The 21,281-nt window shown below is 48.8% G+C and overlaps 1 protein-coding gene across 4 annotated transcripts in view; it reads right to left on the bottom strand.

Annotated features, from left to right (window-relative positions):
• RUNX1 (RUNX family transcription factor 1) overlaps positions 1–21,281 on the bottom strand; it is a 250,916-nt gene that overhangs the window by 32,688 nt on the left and 196,947 nt on the right. For 3 of the 4 annotated variants that reach the window (XM_019420274.2, XM_019420273.2, XM_019420275.2), the window contains one exon: positions 6,673–6,864. The exons of the other annotated variant lie outside the window; for it this stretch is intronic. In XM_019420274.2, coding sequence (XP_019275819.1) covers positions 6,673–6,864 — 192 coding nt within the window. The remainder of the gene's footprint in view (positions 1–6,672; positions 6,865–21,281) is intronic. 4 annotated transcript variants of the gene reach the window in all.

The following is a 21,281-nucleotide window of genomic DNA, read 5'->3' as shown; positions in this document are numbered from 1 at the left end:
GATTCAGTGAGAAGAGATGAGATTCTCCTGGTTTATCTGGGTGGGGCCTAAATCCAGTGACAAGTGTCCTCATAAGAGACAGAAGAGGGGGATGACACAGACAAGGAGGCCGTATGAAGGTGAAAGGGGAGCCTGGAAAGGGAGAGCCAGGAGCCGAGGAACACCCGGAGGCACGGATTTGCGTGCTCGAGACGGGGGGAGGGGCACAGAGAGAGGGAGACAGAGGATCCCCAGCAGGCTGTCCACACCGTCAGCACAGAGCCCGAGGCGGGGCTTGAACTCACGAACCGTGCGATCACGACCTGAGCCGAAATCAAGAGTGGGATGCTCAACTGACTGAGCCACCCAGGCGCCCCTAACGGTTTTAAGTGTTTTCCATGGGCTGAATCTACGGCTCACCGCTTCATGCTTCACGATGGTCCTAGAATCTCCAAGCATAATTACTGCTCTTGTTTTGCAGGTGGAGAAACTGAGGCTTTAAGTGGTTAAGTAACCTGCCAGAGGTCCCAGAGCAATACACGGTAGAGGCCGGGGTCAGGCCAAGGTGGGCTGTCTGTTGAGCCTTCACTCGTAGCCACTGTGCACTGTCTTTCTAAGCCGTTAGGTCCTCAGCTCAGCTCTCCCTCTCGCCATTTAATCATCGGTACCACGGAAGTGCTCCAGCTAGAGTTTTATTAAAACCTTGCTCTTCTGAGCAAAAACTCTGTATGTGTGCGTGCACCCACACACCCGCGTGCCGGCCTGTAGATTACCAGAATGAGGGGGCTGTTCAGAACATATCAAATCCTCAGAAGGAATATTCTATCCTTAAGATCAGGCCCTAGAGTGAACCCTTCTTTCTTGTAATTAGAAAAGCATTAGAAGGAAACCAATTTGACAATAAATTTCATATATTAAAAAATAAATAAGTAAATAAACCCATCATTCATACCAAAAAAAAAAAAAAAGCATTAGAAGAGCATTGCCAACACGCTCTGGAAGACACGGTCCGATCCCCTTGAACGACATCCATGAAAACGTTTGGTCTGAAAATGTAGTCCCGCTAAAAATGTGGTTTATGATTACGGGCGCTGACAGCTCACGAGGTCGGCGGCTCCTTTGAAGGGCTGGTTTATTAAGTACTTAGCTGTGCGGTGCTTGTGAATACATCGCAGGCATTTTGAGCCGTGCCGTTCGAGGGGGTTCTGTGTCGCTAACCATGCCTCGCCATCAACAGAGCGCGAGAGGAACTCACAGGCCGCGAATGGAAATCAGGGGTGATAGACATACGGTAGCCACATTCAACTCAAGCTACAATGGCGCAGGCCTTACGGCCTTTTGCTCAAGGAGAAAACAGACTTAGCTTTCTTCCCATCCCCCTTTCTCTTTTTCTGCATGTCTACGACGCGATTCATTGATATGAGCTTTTCAAACTTTCCTTAAACCTACAGTTTACATTGCACCAGCCAAGAACATGGGAAACAGTAAACTGGGTTCTCAATTCCTGCCTTGAGAATGCTTTCAGCTCTGTTAACTCTAACCCCTCCGCCTGCTCCTGAGAAGAGAGGACAGGACACAGCAGTGGCACCTGTCAGCTCGCTCACCCACACGTTAACTCTTTTTTTTTAAATTATTATTATTTTTTTTACATTTATTCATTTTTGAGAGACCGACAGAGACAGAGCACAAGCGGAGGAGGGGCAGACAGACAGGGAGACACAGAAGCCAAAGCAGGCTCCAGGCTCCGAGCTGTCAGCACTGAGCCCGACACGGGGCTCGAACTCACAGACGGCGAGATCGTGACCTGAGCCGAAGTCGGACGCTCAGCCGACTGAGCCGCCCAGGCGCCCCTCACAGGTGAACTCTTCATTCTGTATCCTTTCCACTGTTTTCCTTTTCCCTCCCTCCCTTCCCTCTCGCATTTATTTATTTTTCTGTATTCACGGGGACACCCGATTCAGGCTTGATCTCAATCGTGTTCAGATTCTGACATCGTAAACCCCTAAAGGCTCTCAAGTTCTACCACGCTAGATAAGAGTGATTTTTAAATCATTCACTTTTCACCTTTACCGCATGGCTCCTAAGTCGATTCCTAGCGCCCTGACTAGTTTACTTTGTCGTGTAAGCATTAAATGACCATTTGTAGATTTACATGCGCAAACCCCTCTGGCTTTGGACTATATAGCCTCCCACCCCACTCTGATTTTGAACTTCTAGAAGAAAAAGGAAGGAGAGAGAGAGAGAGAGCGACAGAGAAGAAGTGAGGAGAAGAAAAGAGAAGTTTGATATTTTACCCCCAAGGCTGGAAAGGGGATTTCTCTCACCTCCTACAGGGAAGTAGAAAGGTTTTTTTTTTCCCTTTTGTCAATGTGGCTGATAAACACTGACATATGTAACCGGATAGCTGAGGAACAAAGTCAATTCATACCTCCAAAAGCTTCACAGACAACCGTAGCCTTTCCAAAGTAACTTTGACTTTTGGGGAAAATCACTATCAAAACAAAAATCGTTTGGAATACTAAAAGTCAGGAGGTGAATCTGAGATGTCAGGGTCTCCACTCTCCGGCCATACTCTCAACTCTCGGCGAGAGGCACGCGCATACTCCTCAGGGCTGATCAGAGGTGGCCTGTGTTTGGACGTCCGGAAGGTTCCGGCAACAACGGACCCCAAGAGAGACAGACTCGTACATGCAGGAAGGGCGGGCCGCTGCCCCAGGAAACAAAGAGCAATTGGGAAGCCCTCCTCATTCTTCGTTCCCTCACGCTGGAGATTCATGATTCTGAGTTAAGTGTCCTTTTGTCCCCAGCTTGAAAAATCAAGCCCCCCGCCCCCCAAAAAGATAGTTTTTCGAGGTGCCCGCCACAGAGTCTGGCCCTAAGGTTATCATCATCAGCAACATCTAATGCTAACAGAAGGCAGGTGAATGTCCAGCTCAGCACTCCTCCCCTCGCCCCTTTGAGGATCTGGATCTTTTGACCCTGGTCAGCCTTGAGTCTCATGGATCCTTGATCCAACAGAACCTGCCACCCTCGCAACGCTGGCTCCGTAGCCAGAAAGGTCTGGGTTTGAGTCTAAGTCTGTCATTTCTGCTCTTGGAGAATCTGGGCAATTGTTAGCCTGTGGGGTTTATCCCCTCTGTCTACAAACCACATCAGGGGATTGCGGTGAGAACAGAATAATGTGTACGAAAGGTCTGACCTGTGCCGAAATACATCCTAACGGGTTAAAGAGCTAAACCTCACGCCAACATGCAGCAGAACTACAAAACTTTGGGCCCTTCCTTTCTCCGGTTTCTTCCGATGTGAGTCTGTCTACCTCCTCCCAGAAAGGTGGGGGTTATGCAGCTGTAAATGCGGCTCATCAGTTCTGGTAAATCAGGAGTCAAATTCTTAAAATGACTTGCTTGGGTCGCCTGGAGCCATCTCTAAAGGAGTGCCTGTGACCGATTGAGCATCAGCGACTTCATCTTGCTAGAATCTGTCCCGTCCCATCTTTTGAAAGGACACGTGTCCGTTTTCCTTCCCATGACTCTACGAGAATCCTAAACCTCGCCCGTGGCAGTTCGTGATGCTCTCTTGCCTAATCGTGTAGCCGCGACAAAATGGCTTTCTCTTCACTTTTAAGAGCTGGTAGGGGCGCCTGGGTGGCTCGGTCGGTTAAGCGACCGACTTCGGCTCAGGTCAGGATCTCACGGTCCGTGAGTTCGAGCCCCGCGTCGGGCTCTGGGCTGACAGCTCAGAGCCTGGAGCCTGTTTCAGATTCTGTGTCTCCCTCTCTCTCTGCCCCTCCCCTGTTCATGCTCTGTCTCTCTCTGTCTCAAAAATAAATAAACGTTAAAAAAAAAGAAAAAAAAAAGAGCTGGTAAAGTAGGAAGTTGAAATTGACCTCAGCCCTCTTAATAGTTAAAAACCTCACCAAATGAACAGTGGTTTGGTGGGTGGCGGCCTGCCCCCCTTTTCCCTTACCTTGCTTCAGATAATTTGAGATGTCTGTTTTGGGGGATTCTCAAGCACATCTGACTGCAGATAAACAGAGGCGTTATTCTACATCTGTGATTTCCTACGGGCAGAGTTGAAGGGGCAGGCGGAGCTCTCCGGATGAAATCCCAGCCTCTCTGTCAGCCCACGATCTCTCCAAGCCCCCAGCTGCTGACGTTTCCAGATGCTGAAAACATTCACACATCTGTACGGCACCCTATTCAACTTCCATGACTACCTTTGGGATATTTTTCTTATAGCGATTGATGCCTTTTCAGAGAGAGCCATAAACACATGCTGAATTTTTACATAAAGCATCTTCTTAAATATAATATGGAGTCTCCAGAGCTAAGCCAGGAAAATAACCATTTTCCCACTTGTCAAGAACAAAATGAAGGTTCTGGCTGAAAGAGACTTTACTATTATCCCTGTTAACTTTCTAATTTCGGGGAAAAAAAATCCCCAGGGTCTACTCAAAACATGACTAAGGGAAAAAAAACATTTCCTTATAGAAAAAAAAAAAAAAGGAAGAAAGAAAAAGTGGTTTTACACGAATATATCTTGGGCGGTTATTTTTAAAAAGTTCCTATAATTTTACAAGTGATGTACTGACCAGCAAATCATATTTTGGAAAGAAAGGGCATTAGCAATATAGTTAACACATTCTTTAGCATAGCAACCAAGCCTCTAGGGCCCTCTAAAAGCAAGTTATTATTACTTACATGTTGCAGAAGTAAAAAGTTTTCAAAAGGAACAATAAAGGGGTGATGCTCTGTGTTAAACCTGATACTCTGCTAAGCATACAGTATTCCAAAGAGCTGAAGAATGCCCGTCCACGGTTGTGTCTCCACCCAAGAGCTGCTGACTGCCGAGGACAAGAATTCAATTACCACCCTCCCCCTCTCCTTTTTGGTAAAAAAAAAAAAGAGCGTATCTGACAAGGAGGGAAATCAGATCTGATTCACTCCTCCCTCACCAAAACCGTCTGAAACAAAGCTGGCTTCAGGGTGACCATTTCAACTTGCCCCCGCTGTGGTTGAATTTTCCATTGCTTTTTAAAAAATGCTGACTAGTTTTGGTTCCAATATCAGGAGAAAAAGGCAAGTCCCTTCATCAACCTAGTAGTATAAATGGCCCGGCATACGACGAGAGAATAAGAGAATAGAGATCTTCCCTTTGATGTCACAGATGGAGGTCTGCAGGTGACGTAAAGTAATTTCAATGGCCCTCAACACAAGATCAAAAAATCTCCTTGACAGTTTGTTCTATCTGGAAGGCAAGTATCATTTAACCCCTTGCCCATCGCTTTCCATTAATGTGCCATTCGACCCAATTCACCGTCCACGCTTGCATTTTGGCATTAGAAAAGATCAGTGTGCATATTTTGGAATGACTAGTCATGATAAAGCACCATAAACCTGATGCTTTCACGGAGGCTATTTCTCAAGACACCTAAGACGAGTTTGTAGAGGAGACACAACCTGCCCGAATCAAGCTCTGGGTTTCTGTTCCGATACAAAGGGGCCACTCTACCCACAGGCCACTTAACAGCTGTGTGCCGAGCATCTGACGGGAAGCTGTCTTTGGGAATTTTCCACTCAAATTAAAGAACCGCCCCCAGAAACATAATTATGAGAGCCTGGGACAGGAGCCGTCGAACTCTGGGCAAGAGAGTCAGCCTACTCTTCGAGGACCCCCCGAGCGCTAGCCCCAAAAGAGGGGTACTGGTCTAGAAACCTTAAAGAACTCACGAGGAGAGCACATCCCGCAATACGACACACACAGAGAAAGCACCCGGGGAAGCGAATTTTGGCAGTCTCAGGGGGCAGGTAGCGTGTCCCTGGCTGGCCACCTGCTCTCTCCCCCAGATGTGTCCCTTATCTCTCCCTTTGAGTCCAACAAGCCTGCTACTTGGAGAAGAGAATCTGACTGTGACCATATCACATACAGCTGTGTGCTGCACAGCACAGAGTAAGGGACTGTATTTCGGAAATTTGACATGGTATCACAGAGCAAATAACCATTGACGTCAGTGGTTTCTACGGTGCAAATGAACTTTGTGTATTATCTAATTTGGCACAGGGCATTTTATGCAATTATTGTATTTTACAGTGTTTTTGCAGTTGCTAGCTAAACCCCAGGGTATGCGTGTATGGCTGTGTGTGTGTGTGTGTGTGTGTGTGTGTGTGTTAATCTGCACTCTTTATTGATTGCAAATTTATTTATTGTAAATAATACCTTTGATGTGATGGCAGCCAGACTTTCCTCGTATTTCTTTATATTTTCGTAAAGGACATATATTAATTAGGTACAAGCCCCACCAATGATCTGAAGCCCACAGGAACTTGAAACCTCCTGACTTTCACCTCGCTTGGGGTGTGTGCGTGTGTACGTGCGTGTGTGTGTTCTAGCCTAATGGGTAGGGAGGAAAACAGCATAGCCAAAGCTAACTCTTGAAAACATTCAAGATATTATCTACGTATAGATAGATATCTCTCCATATCCTAGGCAGCAAAGCCTCCGGATCTGGGGATCTCAGTACAAGGCAGATCTGACTCAGTAGGTCCGGGCTGGGCCAGAGACCCTGCGCGTCTACGAGGCTGCTGGTCCGAGGACCACCCTCAGCGCAAGGAGGAGAAAGAAGCCAGGACTGGTCTGGGGGAGGGGGTGCGGCCCGAGGGCGAGGCGGGAAGCGGGCTCCCTCCAGGTACTTACCCTGCATCTGACTCTGAGGCTGAGGGTTAAAGGCAGTGGAGTGGTTCAAGGAGGCCCGAGGGTTGGGTGTGGGGGCTGGGTGGTGTGGGCTGACCCTCATGGCTGTTCGCCGCAGCTGCTCCAGCTCACTGAGCCGCTCGGAAAAGGACAAGCTCCCGGGCTTGGTCTGATCATCTAGTTTCTGACGATGTCCTATTGTGGGGAGGGGGGTGGGGTGGGGAGGGGAGAGGGAGGCAAGGAAGGAGGGAGGGAAAAGATCAGAAAATGTATTGTGGATTTCCTGACATCCGGGGTTTTCTTGTCTTTCCCCTCCCTCTCCCCTCGCCCCCAACGTGGCTTCGCTGGAGGTCTGCACGCTTGGCTGGGGCGCCCCGGGGGGAGATTCGGGGCCCCCCGTCATCCCAGGCCACTGGGTGGCCCACCCAGCGTGCGCCCCGTCTCCCTAACCCCGTGCGCCCACCTCCGCTGGGCAGAACGCGGTGGGCGCACCCGCCTTGGTGACCGCGTCAGGTCGAGAGGGAGAGAAGGAGCATCGGTGGTTGGCGCTCGGCCGCACACCGCGGGCGAAGCTGTGGCAGCCAGGAAAGGTGCCTTCCCTGTGGCATCGGAACGGCCGCTCCCTACTGCAAATCCAATCACCACTGGCAGGTTTTAGAGGCAGCAAAGTGGGCCCTGGAGCTCAGCGCGCGCCCCTTCCAGCAGGAAATGAGGTGTGGCTGCAAACCCACAGTCCCTGGGGAGGTCCGATTTCCTGCTAAATGCAGGGCTCGGGCAGCCCCTCGGCCCCTCTCCTCTCCCTCTCCTCGAAAGCTTTCTACGGGCATTCTTGAGCATTCCTTCCTGAAGCCGACTTCCCCAGGTGCACCCTCTAAGAGGGGGGTGGACCGGAAGGTGTAGCCTGGGCCTCAACGGGTCCAGTATTCCCAGCAGGCTGGGCCCACTGGAGCCCAGAGGATGTGCCAGCAGACCGGATGAGCTTGCCCAAGGGCTCAGGAATCCAAGGGTGGGGGGCTCAGTGTCTGTATAGATGGGGAGTGTCCTTGCCTTGTTCCCCATCAAAATCACTGTCACCACGATGCAGTGAGCAGAGGCCATTCACATGGGACAGGCCGGGAGGGTTGGGCCTCCCGTTTCCTTCCTTAATTCCTCCAACAAAACGTCTCTACACTGGAGACGCAGGCCTGTCAAGCAGAACTGAGGCTCGAGATGTACCGATCTAGCCACCGCGGGGCCAGGCGATTCATTCCCCTTTCAAAGATGATGTGCCCCTGCTCCTTCCTTACCCCTGTGGTTCGAATAAAGGGTCATTGACCAATTTCACACACCGACCCCCCCCAACCCCCTCCGCCGTTGTCAGGTGGCCTCCAAGCAACACTGGACCTCGTTGCCATAAACTGGGGCTGCTTCGCATGCCCTGACCCAGCCCGCAGTTAGAAAGAGAATTCCAGGAGTCTACTCTCCCCGGCCTGGGGGGCAGTCGGGTGGGAGAAGTGCATTTCAGCCCAGCTCCCGATCGCTACAATTACAAAATTAAATTTTATAACTTGTATTACGGCTCCAAATCTCCGTGGCTTGCCGTTTCTTCCTGCTGCCAGGCCCCTTGGCACAGTGGATGCAGTCTCAAATTCCAGACCAAAAAAAGGACCCACTATACTGCAGTGATTTTTATCATGGACAAGACCTGTTTGGCTCCAAAATGAGGAAAACGACTTAAGCATAATATTTGTGTAGTTCAAACGCAACGCTCCCTCTTTTCATGTGTCACCAAGGCAAATCTGGACTCTGATTCAGCCCCGCAGCCCACAACACTCGACCTGAACACAAACAGCCTGAGTCACACAGGGCCAGCACACATGTGAGAGGCCTCTTACCGGCTGAGTATTTTAAGCACTGGCCTTGTGGGCGAAAGGCCATAGGGCCAGGTCCCGGAACAACTCCTGTCATCCCTTTCTCTCAGAAGTATGAAAATGTCTTTTTCTAGAACATTCTATTTCAGTGGATCATGGTGTAATTCAGTGTCTCTGGATGGATCTTTCCCTGACTCCTCCCTCCTTTTTTTTTTTTTAAATGTTTATTTATTTTTGAGAGAGAGAGAGAGCATGAGCGCACGCACGCAAGTGGGGGAGGGGCGGAGAGAGAGGGAGACACAATCCGAAGCAGGCTCCAGGCTCGGAGCTGTCAGCACGGGGCCCGACGTGGGGCCCGAACCCACAAACCGCGAGATCATGACCTGAGCCGAAGTCAGACGCTTAACCGACTGAGCCACCCAGGCACCCTGACTCCTCCCTCCTTTTATATTTGGGACAGATTCTTAGCTTTCCGCTGATCAGACCGAGAAATCTGGTATTCCTACAAGCAAAAGCATTCCGACTCAGAAGCCATTCAAAGCAGTTTTAAATGCCTACCACGACCTAATGGTTGGTATTAGGAGTCAGGGAGAGAAGAGGGCAGGACAAATGATTCTGGGGAGTTCCACTGCCTCAGAAAGAATGGCGAAATAATGGCGCAGAGGCTTCCAGCAGGTTTTGTACCCATTTCAAAACCTTGGGCACCCAGTGGCATTTTTGAAGAACACCGTGTCAGGGACAGAGGGTGATCCAGAAGGATGATGTATACGAGATCATCGTGAGTACACAGCATTTGGCAATTTGGAGTCTTCGGTCTGCCTTTGAAGAGCGGCTGTCGGTTGTGTCCGCCTCGGTCCCCAAGGTTGGGGATCACGTGCCACCCAAAACATGGAGCAGGAATAAGTCATTTTAGGTAAGCCGCTACTGTGGCCGGGCACAACGTGAGATGATTTGTTTGCATTAGTCCCCTCTCATTGCCCTACGTCTAAAAAAACCAAAAGTTTTAACATGTGAGCAATTTCTGTATCAGCTGACACCTGCCCAAATCGTAGTCATTTACAGAGATTAACTGATGACTGCCTGCTTTAGCAGGAATGTTCGGGCATAACTCTCAGAGAAAACAATTCTTCACTCGCAGCCATTTTCTAAGCCCCGAGAGTCGGGAGGCTGAGTTTAATGCCAGAGGAGTGGGGGGAAGCATTCCTTCCGCGCCCTCCCCACATGTGATCCTGGCGGTAAGTAAGAGCCTTCTTATCTTTGCAGGGAATCTCCCCTCACCAGTCACTTCCTCACCAGGGTGCTAGAGGGTCGTAACACCAAGGCAAGGGGTGGGGGGGAATAAAAAGCATTATCATCTGAAAGGTGTGGTTCAGATGCATTTATAAGCTAGATCAAAGGAACACCTAATTCTTCTTTTCTGAAGCCATCAGATTTCATGGGCCAAAGAGGCATATTTTGTATGAAATACAGGCGCTTCCGATATAAACTTTCAAGCCGGGGAAAATGGATGCTTTAGGTCTCCGGTTTCCTGTATCTGCGTGCAATTAAAATGTCAATTTGCCCCCTGAATTTTAAATATGGGAAATGTCCACTATCAAGCTCCCTTTTCTTCCTTCTTGCTGAGTACTGGGCTTCAGAGGGCAGCAGGGAATTCAACTCTGGATCAAGTCTAGTAGAATTACCATGCAGCCCTAAGCATGCACGTTTGGTAGTCTGACTTTTGGAGCCCACTGTAAGTAAGCTGAAAATGTTGACACGGTGGCCCTTAAAATAGTGGCTGCTTTAAGATTTCATACCAGGACATCTCAATGACTCTTGAACAGAGTTGAAAAGGATACTTAATTTTGTTTCTCTCTTACTATTCCCACATTCTGGAAGAAGTATTTGATTAGGATTTTATTATATACATAGTGTCATAAAAAGCCAAAAGAAAAAAAAAAGGAATAAAAATAAATTAATCCCATCTGCGAAATTTTACTTCTTCATTCCAAAGATATACGTCCTGTAGCTTTCTGGGATAGCTGCCCACAAGGCATCCCTAAATGTTATGATAGCCATGATGGATAATGAGACCAGCTTTCGATTTTTCTGCTATAAAAACTAGACTGAGTAGGTATGCATCTCTCTTCCATAACTGAACTATATTTTTTAAGAAACCACGGTTGAACTGTGGAATATGATATTTTCTCTTTTTAAATTTTTTTTAAAGTAGTCTCCACACCCAGCCTGGAGCCCAACGTGGGGCTTGAACTCACGCCCCTGAGATCAAGACCTGAGCTGAGATCAAGAGTCCCGTGCTTAACCGAGCCACCCAGGCGCCCGAACTATATTCTCCTCTATCACAGAAAACAAGTAAGTCTAAATTGTCACATTTTCCTGGAAAATTTTGGCCAGAGAGAATAATTTTATGGCAGCTTGTCAGCCCATGTTTCTGGTGTGGGTTTACTACTTTTCTTGATAGGTTCTCAGCACAAAAAGTAGGAAGGCATAGATTCAAAGCATTGTCATGATGAACAGTTGAAGAAAATGTATGCGAAATGATAATACCAAAAAGATCTCTATATATGTATAGATACATATATTTGTGTATGTCTATACATGACCTTGTGAGTCTTCTAAAAGCATACAATTCTAAAAGCATACAATACAATTCTTTTGCATTTCAAAAGATGCTTGCTGGTCAATCTGATACTAACAACATGGGTCTGGATATAAAAACCTGGGTATCTCCCCCTTAATTTGTTATGGCTTTAGGACTATGGAAAAGAAATTGACGTGTGTAGACAACAGCTCATTTTTCCTGGTATAACAGTCTAAACTCTAGATTCTGGGGTTGTTAAAGTCTTGAGGACAGGAAAGTAATCATACCGAATGTGAATGTGATCCTTCCTTAAAGCACCTTGCAGGTGATGAAATAAATCTTTCTAATAGCAAAACTATCTGTCTGCTGGCTAATTTAATGTTGGACAGTATTGTCCCATTGTGTGTGTGTGTGTATATATATATATATATATACACACACACATATGTATATATCATGATATAAAATATATGATATGTATGTTAGCATATTCTATATTAGGATACATATTATATATTCATGTTTATAGATTGTCCAGTGCCATATAAACTTTGGTAGCCTAACTTCTCCCTCTAATTTCTCCCCATGTTGTCAAACTAGGACATCCCTGCAAAGTTAGAGTACTTCAGAACTGGAGATGTGCCGGAGAAATCGGCTTTGTTTTTTAAGCCACGTGTGAGAAGTGAAGTTCAGACCGGTTGTGTCATTTATCTAACCTCACACGGCCAATGAGAGAAGGAGGGCAGGTCTGAAAACACACCCACTCCCTCGAACAGCTGCCCACCCACCGCCCCGCAATCTTGCTCCTATCCATACCAATTTCTGTGCGCCCCCCCGGTGGATCGATAGGACAGTGAACGGTGTTAGGTAATTGTAGGTCACCGGGCCACCAGAGCACCATAAGGATTTGCACTTTCTGCCTTTACTGTCCCACTTCTGTTCCCAGCTCGTGTGTAGAGCCAGAAGTGTGTTGTGACCCCACAGTAGAGAGCTATGTCTCACACACCTGAATGAGCATCCGAGTCGTGGGGCATTCTGGCTTGGTAGCCCTGGGGTGTGGCCTGAGAATTTAGACGTCTAATAAGGCCCAAGTGATGTGACACCCCCCCCCCCCCCCCCCGCAAGCTGGTCCAGGGAACATCCTGGGGATTTGAGCGAGACAGGGGGGTGACTCCTCCCTTGAACGTGCTTCTAACTTTCCCTGGGCTAGAAATGAACACACCAAATATACTGGAACTGTGTTTAGACGAAGTATCCACGAGCGCCGAGTGACGAGTGACCGCCTTGTTTTGGCGACAGCTACCTGGTGGTCTTTTTCTTAATCTTTTAACTCTTCAATGTATGCAGGACGGCTGTAAGTGCCAGAGGTCTGCCCTACAGACAGGTGGGCGTAGACCATTTCCCTCCCGCCATCACTGAGCTGAGTCGGTGACTCACCCAGGCTGTGCTCAGGCTGATCTGTAAGGTGAACCCAGAACGTGACTCCTGCTCTGCCGTCTACGGAACGACTTTGAAGAAGAGCAGGAAAGGGTTAATGAGGAACCTGTTGTTCCTTTCCAGTCGAAGCCTCTGGGTGCCCCCAAGGATGGGGGTGTTAGAGCAGATGCCGTAATCCTTCTCTCCGCCAGAGAAACAACATGGCACCAGGGAAACGTGACCGCCAGTCTGCCTGTTAAGAACCTCTATTATAAATCTGCTTTTCCACCCAACTTTCCTGCGGACAAGAGCAAGTCTCTTCATCACCCAGCCTCCTTATCTGGAAGCCTGGAATTAAAGGACTAAGATGGATGACTCCGAGGGGGCTCTAAAAGCATTCACGGCAATTATATCTCAGCAATTAGCTACTCAACTCGTTCTGGTTGGGTGACTCCAAGCACAGGCTTTCTTGAACAACCTCATATGACGTTAGGACTTTCAAAGGTTTCTTTCTGTCTTTTTTTCAGCCAGACACCTGGCCTGTGGGAGCCAGTCCCAGGCTCAACTGTCTAATTGGTCTTTGGAGCTCTAGCTTGAACCTGGCATTCTACCCGGCACGCACTGCCCTCCCGGGTGCTGGTGGTCAGCAGGTTTGCACAACATATCCCGAGAATTCGCTCTCCCCCTGTCTCCTGCTGTTTCGTCAGTGGCCTTTCGGACAGTTACTAGTGACCTAGGACATCACTGTTCTCGGATCTTCTCCTCTCTCCCCTCAAGCCTTCGCCGAGCCTTGCCTGCTACCTTGCTGACTGTAGGGGCATCGCATTCTGGGTCTCGGCCCCTTCCCCCTCATCATCGAAAGGGTGCATCCAGAGGGAGTGGGCCATCAGACTCCCCTCAAGACCTGCTAAAAAGGAGTCAGCGGCTGCAGCTGGGAAGAGAGCCAGCCTGCTGAACCTTACTCCAGGGTTTCATTTCCCTGCTTCTCTGATGAGATGGGAAATAATGATACTTCTTGGTCCCCTGCCCTTCCCCTGTCATCAGTGGCAAGGGGAATGTAAGGCTGAGATTACTGCTCATTCCTCTCCCTGTGTGTCTGTCCACGCCCCCTCTCCCATGTGTCCTGGGCACATGCCCTCCTACCTTCTACAGGTGGAAAATCACACTGAACCCTGGAGAAAAGTCTGTTGGGGTGCTGCTTCTTCCTAGGTAACGTGTTTCGACTTTCTTAGGGATCCCACAGACACGATGCTTTACCCCAGGAGAATCACCAATGGGGAGAGCGATGCCTTTGGTTGGGAAAAGCTTCGATTCTCTCGCAGGTGGCAGTAGGTAAGCGAGTGACCACAGGTCTGGTCGTGCGTGGGGCTTCCCTATCCTGGGTCTTTCCAAACCGTGGTCCTGCCTTGGCCCTTCATATGGCATAAAGCTCATGTTTTAGAGGCCAGCCTGGCATTTTGCTATGCCTGCTTTCTAAGGCGAATACCCCTTATTTTGAAACTAGGAGGCAGGCAGTGTGAGTTCTCTGCTCTGCTCCAGCCATACTGGCCACCTTGCTATCACTCCCAAATGTCTGCCTCCGGGCCTTTGCACTTGCTGTTTCTTCTGCCCAGAATACCCCTTTCCCAGATATCTGTGCACCACATCCCTCCATCCTTCAAGTCTTTGCTCAAATTTCACCTTCTCCCTCAGACATTCCTAAACACCCTAGTTTAAATTGCAAAGTCTCCCGGCCCAGTCGACCCCTTAGCCCTTTAGCTTTGGTTTTCTCCATGGCACTTATTAACAATTACTTCTGGTCTGCCTGCGCCCACTGGACTGTGAGGTCCGCGAGGGTGTGGGGTTTTGCCTCTTTTCTTCAAGTGGGGTCAGAATACGACTTGTGGAAGAAAAACGTCATAACTGAGCGCATCAAGTTTCATGTGGAAATGTCTCATTAGAAGTCAAATAGTCCGTCTGGGTGGCTCAGGCCGTTAAGCATCCGACTCTTGATTTCAGCTCAGATCATGATCTCACGGTGTTTGGGCTGGAGCCCTGCGTCAGGCTCCTTGCTGACAATGCAGAGCCTGGTTGGGATTCTCTCTCTCTCTCTCTCTCTCTCACACACACACACACACACACTCTGCCCCTCCCCGTTCACACACACACACCCCGTCTCTCTCAAAATAAATAAATAAACTTAAAAAAAAAAAAGAAGTCAGTGGGGGCACTTGGGTGGCTCAGTCGGTTGGGTGTCCGACTTCAGCTCAGGTCACGATCACGAGGTTTGCGAGTTCAAGCCCCGCGGCGGGCTCTGTGCTGACAGCTCAGGGCCTGGAGCCTGCGTCCGATTCTTGGTTTCCCTCTCTCTCTGCCCCTCCCCCTGCTCGTGCTCTGTCTCTCTCTCTCTCTCTCTCTAAAAAAATGAACATTAAAAAAAAAAAATTAAAAAAAAAAAGTCAAATGGTCTGCCCAACTTGTCTTCTCTAATGTTTCTTTCATCGTGCCAAAAAATAAAAAAAGAATAGATAAGAGGCCCTTGCGCTGAGTTGAGCACAACACCCTCATGTAAAGAAAGAGCTGCTTCGGCTCCCCTTGTTTGTTTGTTTTGTTTTGTTTTGTTTTTTTGTAGCATCTGCACACACACGCAGACACAGACACACACAGACACCCACACACACACGGTCCGACGGGCAAAGACCCAACCGCTAGAGACGAGTAGGAAAGGAAAGGTATACAAAGCAACAGTACAAGGGAGAGGCAGAGCCAGCTGGGGCCAAAGCCAGATGAAAACTAACAGAGACTCCGGCGGAAGGAAGGCCCACGCGAGGCCTGCCCCCCACCCCCAGCCATGCCCCCCAGATTCGCGGGACAGAAACAAAAACAAAACGGAGCTGCTCCCGTTCCAGCCTCAGAGTAACAGGACAGTGGAGTTCTTAGCTCGCTCGCAGGAGCTCTTTGAGACCCGGACCACCCTGGAAGCAGAGTAGTCAAAATCTGTAGTCGCTGGTCGCCATTGGTTACCTCCTGTTCCTGTCTGGTGACTCAGGACCTAATTGTAGCTTAGGGCGGAGAACCCGTCCGGTTTCTTTTGCTCTTGACCAGAGGTGGCCGTCTGGGGGGGGGGGGGACGGGGGGAGGAGACCCCGCAGAGGGAGGGGTGCAGGCCGCTCACAAGTTCAAGAGCCTCTCTACTCTATGAGCCTGTAATTCCAAGGCTTATCCACTGTCCTTGATTAAGGGACTGTCTCCAGAAAAGCCCGTTAGGGAGCCATTAAAAAGTAACCTGAGAGCGGTTACTTTTACCCCAGGAGTTCCTAACCCCCCTGGGCGGGCTGTGACTGGAAGGGGACTTTGGAGGGTGTGTTTTGGCGGGGGCGGTACCGAGGGGTGAGATTGGGCTGGGGATGCTGCCTGGAGCTTCTGAGCTGGTTCTGGAGTTCTGGTTCTCAGCAGAGCAAGCCCCAGGGCAAGGCCTGCGGACAAGGAGAAGACCATCCCAGGGGTCCACAGATGGCACCTGCCTCACTGAGTTGCCTGGGCATTCCTGTTGTCCACACAGGCCATCCAGCTTCCCTGCGGGGGCCACGCACCCCCCCGCCGCACCCCACTACCCTGTGTGACCCACAGAGTAAACTGAGGGCCCGTATGAGGTTAGACGGTACCTCGGGAACTGCTGGGTGAATGAATAAACGGATGAAAAAGAAGAGTGAATAAACTCCCCCTTGGTAGGCTAGACTTATCCTGGGATGTGCACTCAGCAGTGTGTACGATGTGCTCTACTCCTCTGTACTTCTGAAGAGGGGAAAGTAAATTCCCTCCATTCCGAAAAGTCCTGGGCCCCCGGGGGGGGTGGGGGTTCCCAGCAGCAGAGAGGGCAGGGAGCACCTGATTTCCACCTCTTTGGTCATAAATCAACTGACCTTGGGGCCGTCCTCATGGAAGCGTGAGATCGAGGGGCTGTCAAAGTCTTCTAGAAAATGGCTGAGCAGCCCCTCAGGTGTGTAAAAGGGCCACGGCACCCCCCCCCCCCCCACTCACAATCTCTGAGCCCTGGCCGGTCAGAAAACCAACAGGAACCAGCAGTTGCTTTTTCACGAGCTATTAGCCCCGCCTCATGCCATCCAGAGAAAAAACTTCCAGGTTGTCTGGGGGATGATGACCTCACTGAGGCTTTTATCCAGGCTTTTAAAAGCCTGTGTTGTCAACACACAGCTGAGAAGCAGCGACCGTCTGTAGGGGAGTAAATCTTCTGCCAGTTACCTGAATGGGCAAGGGGGTATTTGCCGGGGATTCCCAAAGAGCCATGACGTGGTGACGAAAACACTAGTCCCACGGCTTGCCAGGTGACGTTGGGAGGGAAAAGCTCAACTTACTCCAACACACAAATGCCCCCCCATTCACCCTGCTGACCACCTCTGAGCCAGTTATGGAAGGAAAGACCAAACGTGGGCCACCTTCTCCCAGCAAATCTTTCCAGATCTGAAAAGAAGAGGCTTTCTCCTCTTCCTCTGTCTTTACCTTGGGACCGGGCCTATGGAAGGCTGGCTCAGTGACCCCGGCTTCCCAGCTCCACTCTGCTCTGAATGCAATAGGACGCCTGCCTTTTCAACGACTGGTTTTGAACCTTCTCTCCTTTTAACTCCCTGAACAGTCCCTCTCCTGTATGAATACTCCGGGGTGTGAAGGCATCATCTCAGCTCAGAGCGAACGCACTTATAAACTATTGCAGATTATGGTGAGTCTTTCCATAGCCTGTGGGGCGCCCCCCCCCCCCAACTCCTGCTCTGACTTTTCCCCACCCCCAGCTTTTTTTTTTTTTTTAACTACTTCTGCTTCCTTCATTTTCTTTGCAGCTGCAGCAGAGAGATATAGTAAAGCTACTGTATAGGATTTTGCAAGCAGGGCCTCTGAGAGCTTTCCAAACTCCATACAAGCCGGTTATTCTCTGGCTTGTTTTCTTTGGCTTCAGGTTCGTAACACAGAATGAGTCAAACAGTATTAACTTTCAATAGGGAAGTGGTGTGGTCAACCAAAGCTGTTTGCGGCTAGATTGTGCAGATAGGTAGGGCAGGTAATAAAGAACAGCCCATAATGCTGCAAGGAGGTGAAGGAGGGAGGCAGGCCTCGCTCAGAAACATCTAGCAATTAAGTCAACAGGACTCAAACCATCTTTTCTCGTTGGCTGAGGAATTAACACGAAGGTCTCTGACCGGCCAGCTTCAGGAAGCTGGCCATGCCGGGATTCTGTGGTTTGCACAATTGAGCACTTTGTGGGTATAGGGATGTCTTTCCCTCCCCCCCCCCCCCCTTCTTTTCTTAAATGATGCCAAAGCCATGGGAAATCTAGTTAGGCTGACTTTCCCTACCTGTGGCATGTCATTCTCGAGTGGACCTTTATTCGTTTCTTTCCCCAGCTTGGGGAGTGATAGATGCCCCCTCCCTCCCCCAGCTTCCCAGTCCTGGGCCTCCCCGGGACGGTGGGCTGAGGGCAAGGCCCTGGGCTCTCCTTCTCCAGGCCGGAAGACCATGCCTTGGAAATGTACCTGCTCCTAGCAGACATCAAGTCAGATTCCGAGAAGCCGACAAGGACCTTAAAATCGTCAGATCGTCTCTCCCGCTCTGCAGATAAGGAAAGGGAGGCTCTGGGAGGGGAAAGCGGAGCTTGGTGCAGCCAGCCAGGGCCAGAAGCTGCCTTTCCCAGGCCAGCGGTCTTTCCACTAGGTGGCCGCTCCCTTGCCCAGGGCTCAGGATTCCTTTTACAGTTCAACCGAGCGGCTCCCGAGAAGAGCCCAGCCCTGGAGACTCAAATTTCAGCAGTTTCCAGTTCTTTCTGCCTGCCTATTTATTTTGAGACTGGCTGAATCACCCAAGGAAGAGAACGAGTTTCTCCCAACCTGGTCCTGGCAGCCAGTCCGTGAAGGAACAGGACAGAGAACCGGCCTCCGGAGCCTTGGAAGAGTCTCACCTCTGAGCTGTTGCAGATTTGACTCGTCCTGGGAAACTGGCACAGAGGCCCAACGGTGTAACATGTCACCTCCCTGAAATCTAATCCAGAAATCTCAGGCAAGCAGCATATGTAAAAAGCCATGGGCAAAAAAAAAAAAAAAAAAAAAAAAGGAACAGGGACTCTACCAGGAACTCTCTTCCTAAGCCTTTCACCCAGAGAAGCTAGAATTCCAGAATCGTCGAGGAAAGGTGGCATTTGGTTTCAGAAAAGAAATACATCTTTAAAGTAAATGCAGCTGTTTTAACTGTTAGGGTTGCTGCTTTTAGCTTCCAGTGTTTTTCAAGGGTATATAGTAGTAGGTAAAGAAAATAGGATATTCTAATGGCAAAAAGTAAAATTCCTGACAGTACGGATTGGCAGCTGGGGCTGATTTGAGCATCTCTATTCCTTTTCTTTTTTGTTTTTTTTTCTTTTTTTTTCTTTTTTTACATTTATTTATTTTTGAGACAGAGAGAGACAGAGCATGAACGGGGGAGGGGCAGAGAGAGAGGGAGACAAAGAATCAGAAGCAGGCTCCAGGCTCTGAGCCATCAGCCCAGAGCCCGACGCAGGGCTCGAACTCACGGACCGTGAGATCGTGACCTGAGCTGAAGTTGGACGCTCAACCGACCGAGCCACCCAGGCGCCCCTCTCTATTCCTTTTCTACACGTTTCTTCCCCTCGGTTCTGAAAGGCCTGATGAAACAAAATCTACCCTCAAAAAAACAATAATTATTTAAGATCCCTGAGATTTTTGTATAGTAGATACAAAACAATAATCAATTTTTCTATTATATTTTTCTATTATTGCACTATAGTCTATTAGATTTCTATTACCTAACTGGTAAGACTGTTTACCAAGCATCTTGATATATATTATCTCATCTGAAACAGTACTAGGCAGTAGACAGCTCATACGATTATTCCCATCTTATAGATGACGCCGTGGAAGCTTCTAGATGTTGGCAGGCACACAGCAGCATGAGTGCTAACATTCAGTTAAGAAACAACTAAATTTCGATAAATCTCTATTTGGAAAAGGACCACTTCTCTCCAGGGCAATCCGGTTAACAGGATTTTGCTTCAGTGAGGAATGAATTGTTGAAATCAGTTCAGTATTTGGAATTAATAGTAGATAGGGTGGAAGGTAAAAGAGAAAAAAGCCCTTATTGAATTGTATGCTGGGGACCCAATCTGCCAGGAGTTTTTAAAAAATAACTTGGCAATGGGGCGCATGGGTGGCTCAGTCAGTTAAGCATCCGACTTCGGCTCAGGTCAGGATCTCACGGCTCGTGGGTTCGAGCCCCACGTCGGGCTCTGTGCTGACGGCTCAGAGCCTGGAGCCTACTTCGGACTCTGTGTGTCCCTCTCTCTCTCTGCCCCTCCCCTGCTCACACTCTGTCTTTCTCTGTCTCTCTCTCTCTCTCTCTCTCAAAAAAAAAAAAAAAAAAGAATAAACATTATAAAAAGAAAATTTAAAAATAAAAACTAACTTGGCAATGGCACGTATTTGGTCCCCAGTTGGGCAGAATTCCAGTAGTTTCCCTTGGTAAAGGCTAAGGGATGAGGGAAAGGGACCTGTGTCCAGGGCATGTGCTAATATTTAAGGAGCTCCTCTGTGCCAGGCTGTGCTATCATCAATCTGCACAAGACCTCCCTCTCATAGGGCTATCGCCCTCCTGGTTTTACACCCGAGAGGGCTGAGCCTGGGGAGGCTAATCTGATCATGGAGGAGAGGCGGGGTTGAACGAAGCAGCCAACTCTCTAGTTGCCAACCCCCGCTCTAGCCTGCCTCTCAGGCACACTCCTTTCACCTTCACACCCTCCAGCAAGGCAGGTGTCGCTAAGCCCATTCTTCAGATGGGGAGACTGATGTGCCACTGGTCAGTGGCAGGGATGACACCTGAGGCCGGGCTGGTCCAGCTCCAAATGCCTCTCTCCCTCCCTCCGGCCCAGAGCTCTCTGCTCCGTTTCTGCAACCCGGGGTTATGCCCTGTTGGCAATGCTGGAGAGAAACAAAAAGATGTGACTGTGTGCAGTTCTCTGTAGCTCTTTCAAGTGAATGAATTGGAAATATCACAAAACCACTTCAAAGCTAAGTAAAAATAAGGTGATCCCGGGAACAAATCCAAAAGGGGCCATAAATGCATACAGTCCTTAAGGATTTACTTATTTCAAAATATTTACATTTTATCTCAAATGACCAGAAGACTGACTTCTAGGCCACGGTGAACAAAAACAAAAACAAAACCAACCAAACACATAGATCAAGTGTTCGACATTTCGGTAAATGAAAGAATACCGAAAGACTTCCATAACGGTCTCAGCTTTACTGAATACTGGCTTTAGTGGAACCTGAGTATATGTAGATCATGGAAGTAACAAACTAATGTACTACCATTACTTTATAGGGGTACTTTATAGGGGTCTAGGGAGTTGGCAGATTAACTCAGTCGTGTTCTTTAAAAAAAAAAAAAAAAGAAAAGAAAAAGAAAAAGAAGGCAGAGAGAAAAGAACTTTGCTTTGGGTACCTAAATTATTTGTTTTTAGTTTATCCCTTCTTTATTGTCAACTTTTCATGGCAAAAACCCTTGAAGACAGCTCAATTATCAAGGACAAGCACACTGAAAGAACAGAACCCAAAAATTGCAAGTGAGCCCGAATGAACTTAAATACAGATCTAGGGCGAGGGGGTGGCTTTTACTTATTTAAGCTGAACTTCTGGTTTTTGCTTTGTTTGGTTTTTTTCTCTGTGGTGATGGAGTTCTAGGAGACCCATTGGATCTAATTCTTACTT

Source organism: Panthera pardus, unplaced genomic scaffold (genome assembly GCF_024362965.1).
Source record: "Panthera pardus isolate Hobbes unplaced genomic scaffold, ASM2436296v1 HiC_scaffold_16, whole genome shotgun sequence".
In the NCBI taxonomy this organism is placed as follows: Eukaryota; Metazoa; Chordata; class Mammalia; order Carnivora; family Felidae; genus Panthera; species Panthera pardus.
Note: the sequence above shows the minus strand (reverse complement) of the source record. Positions and strands in the feature narration are given on the sequence as shown.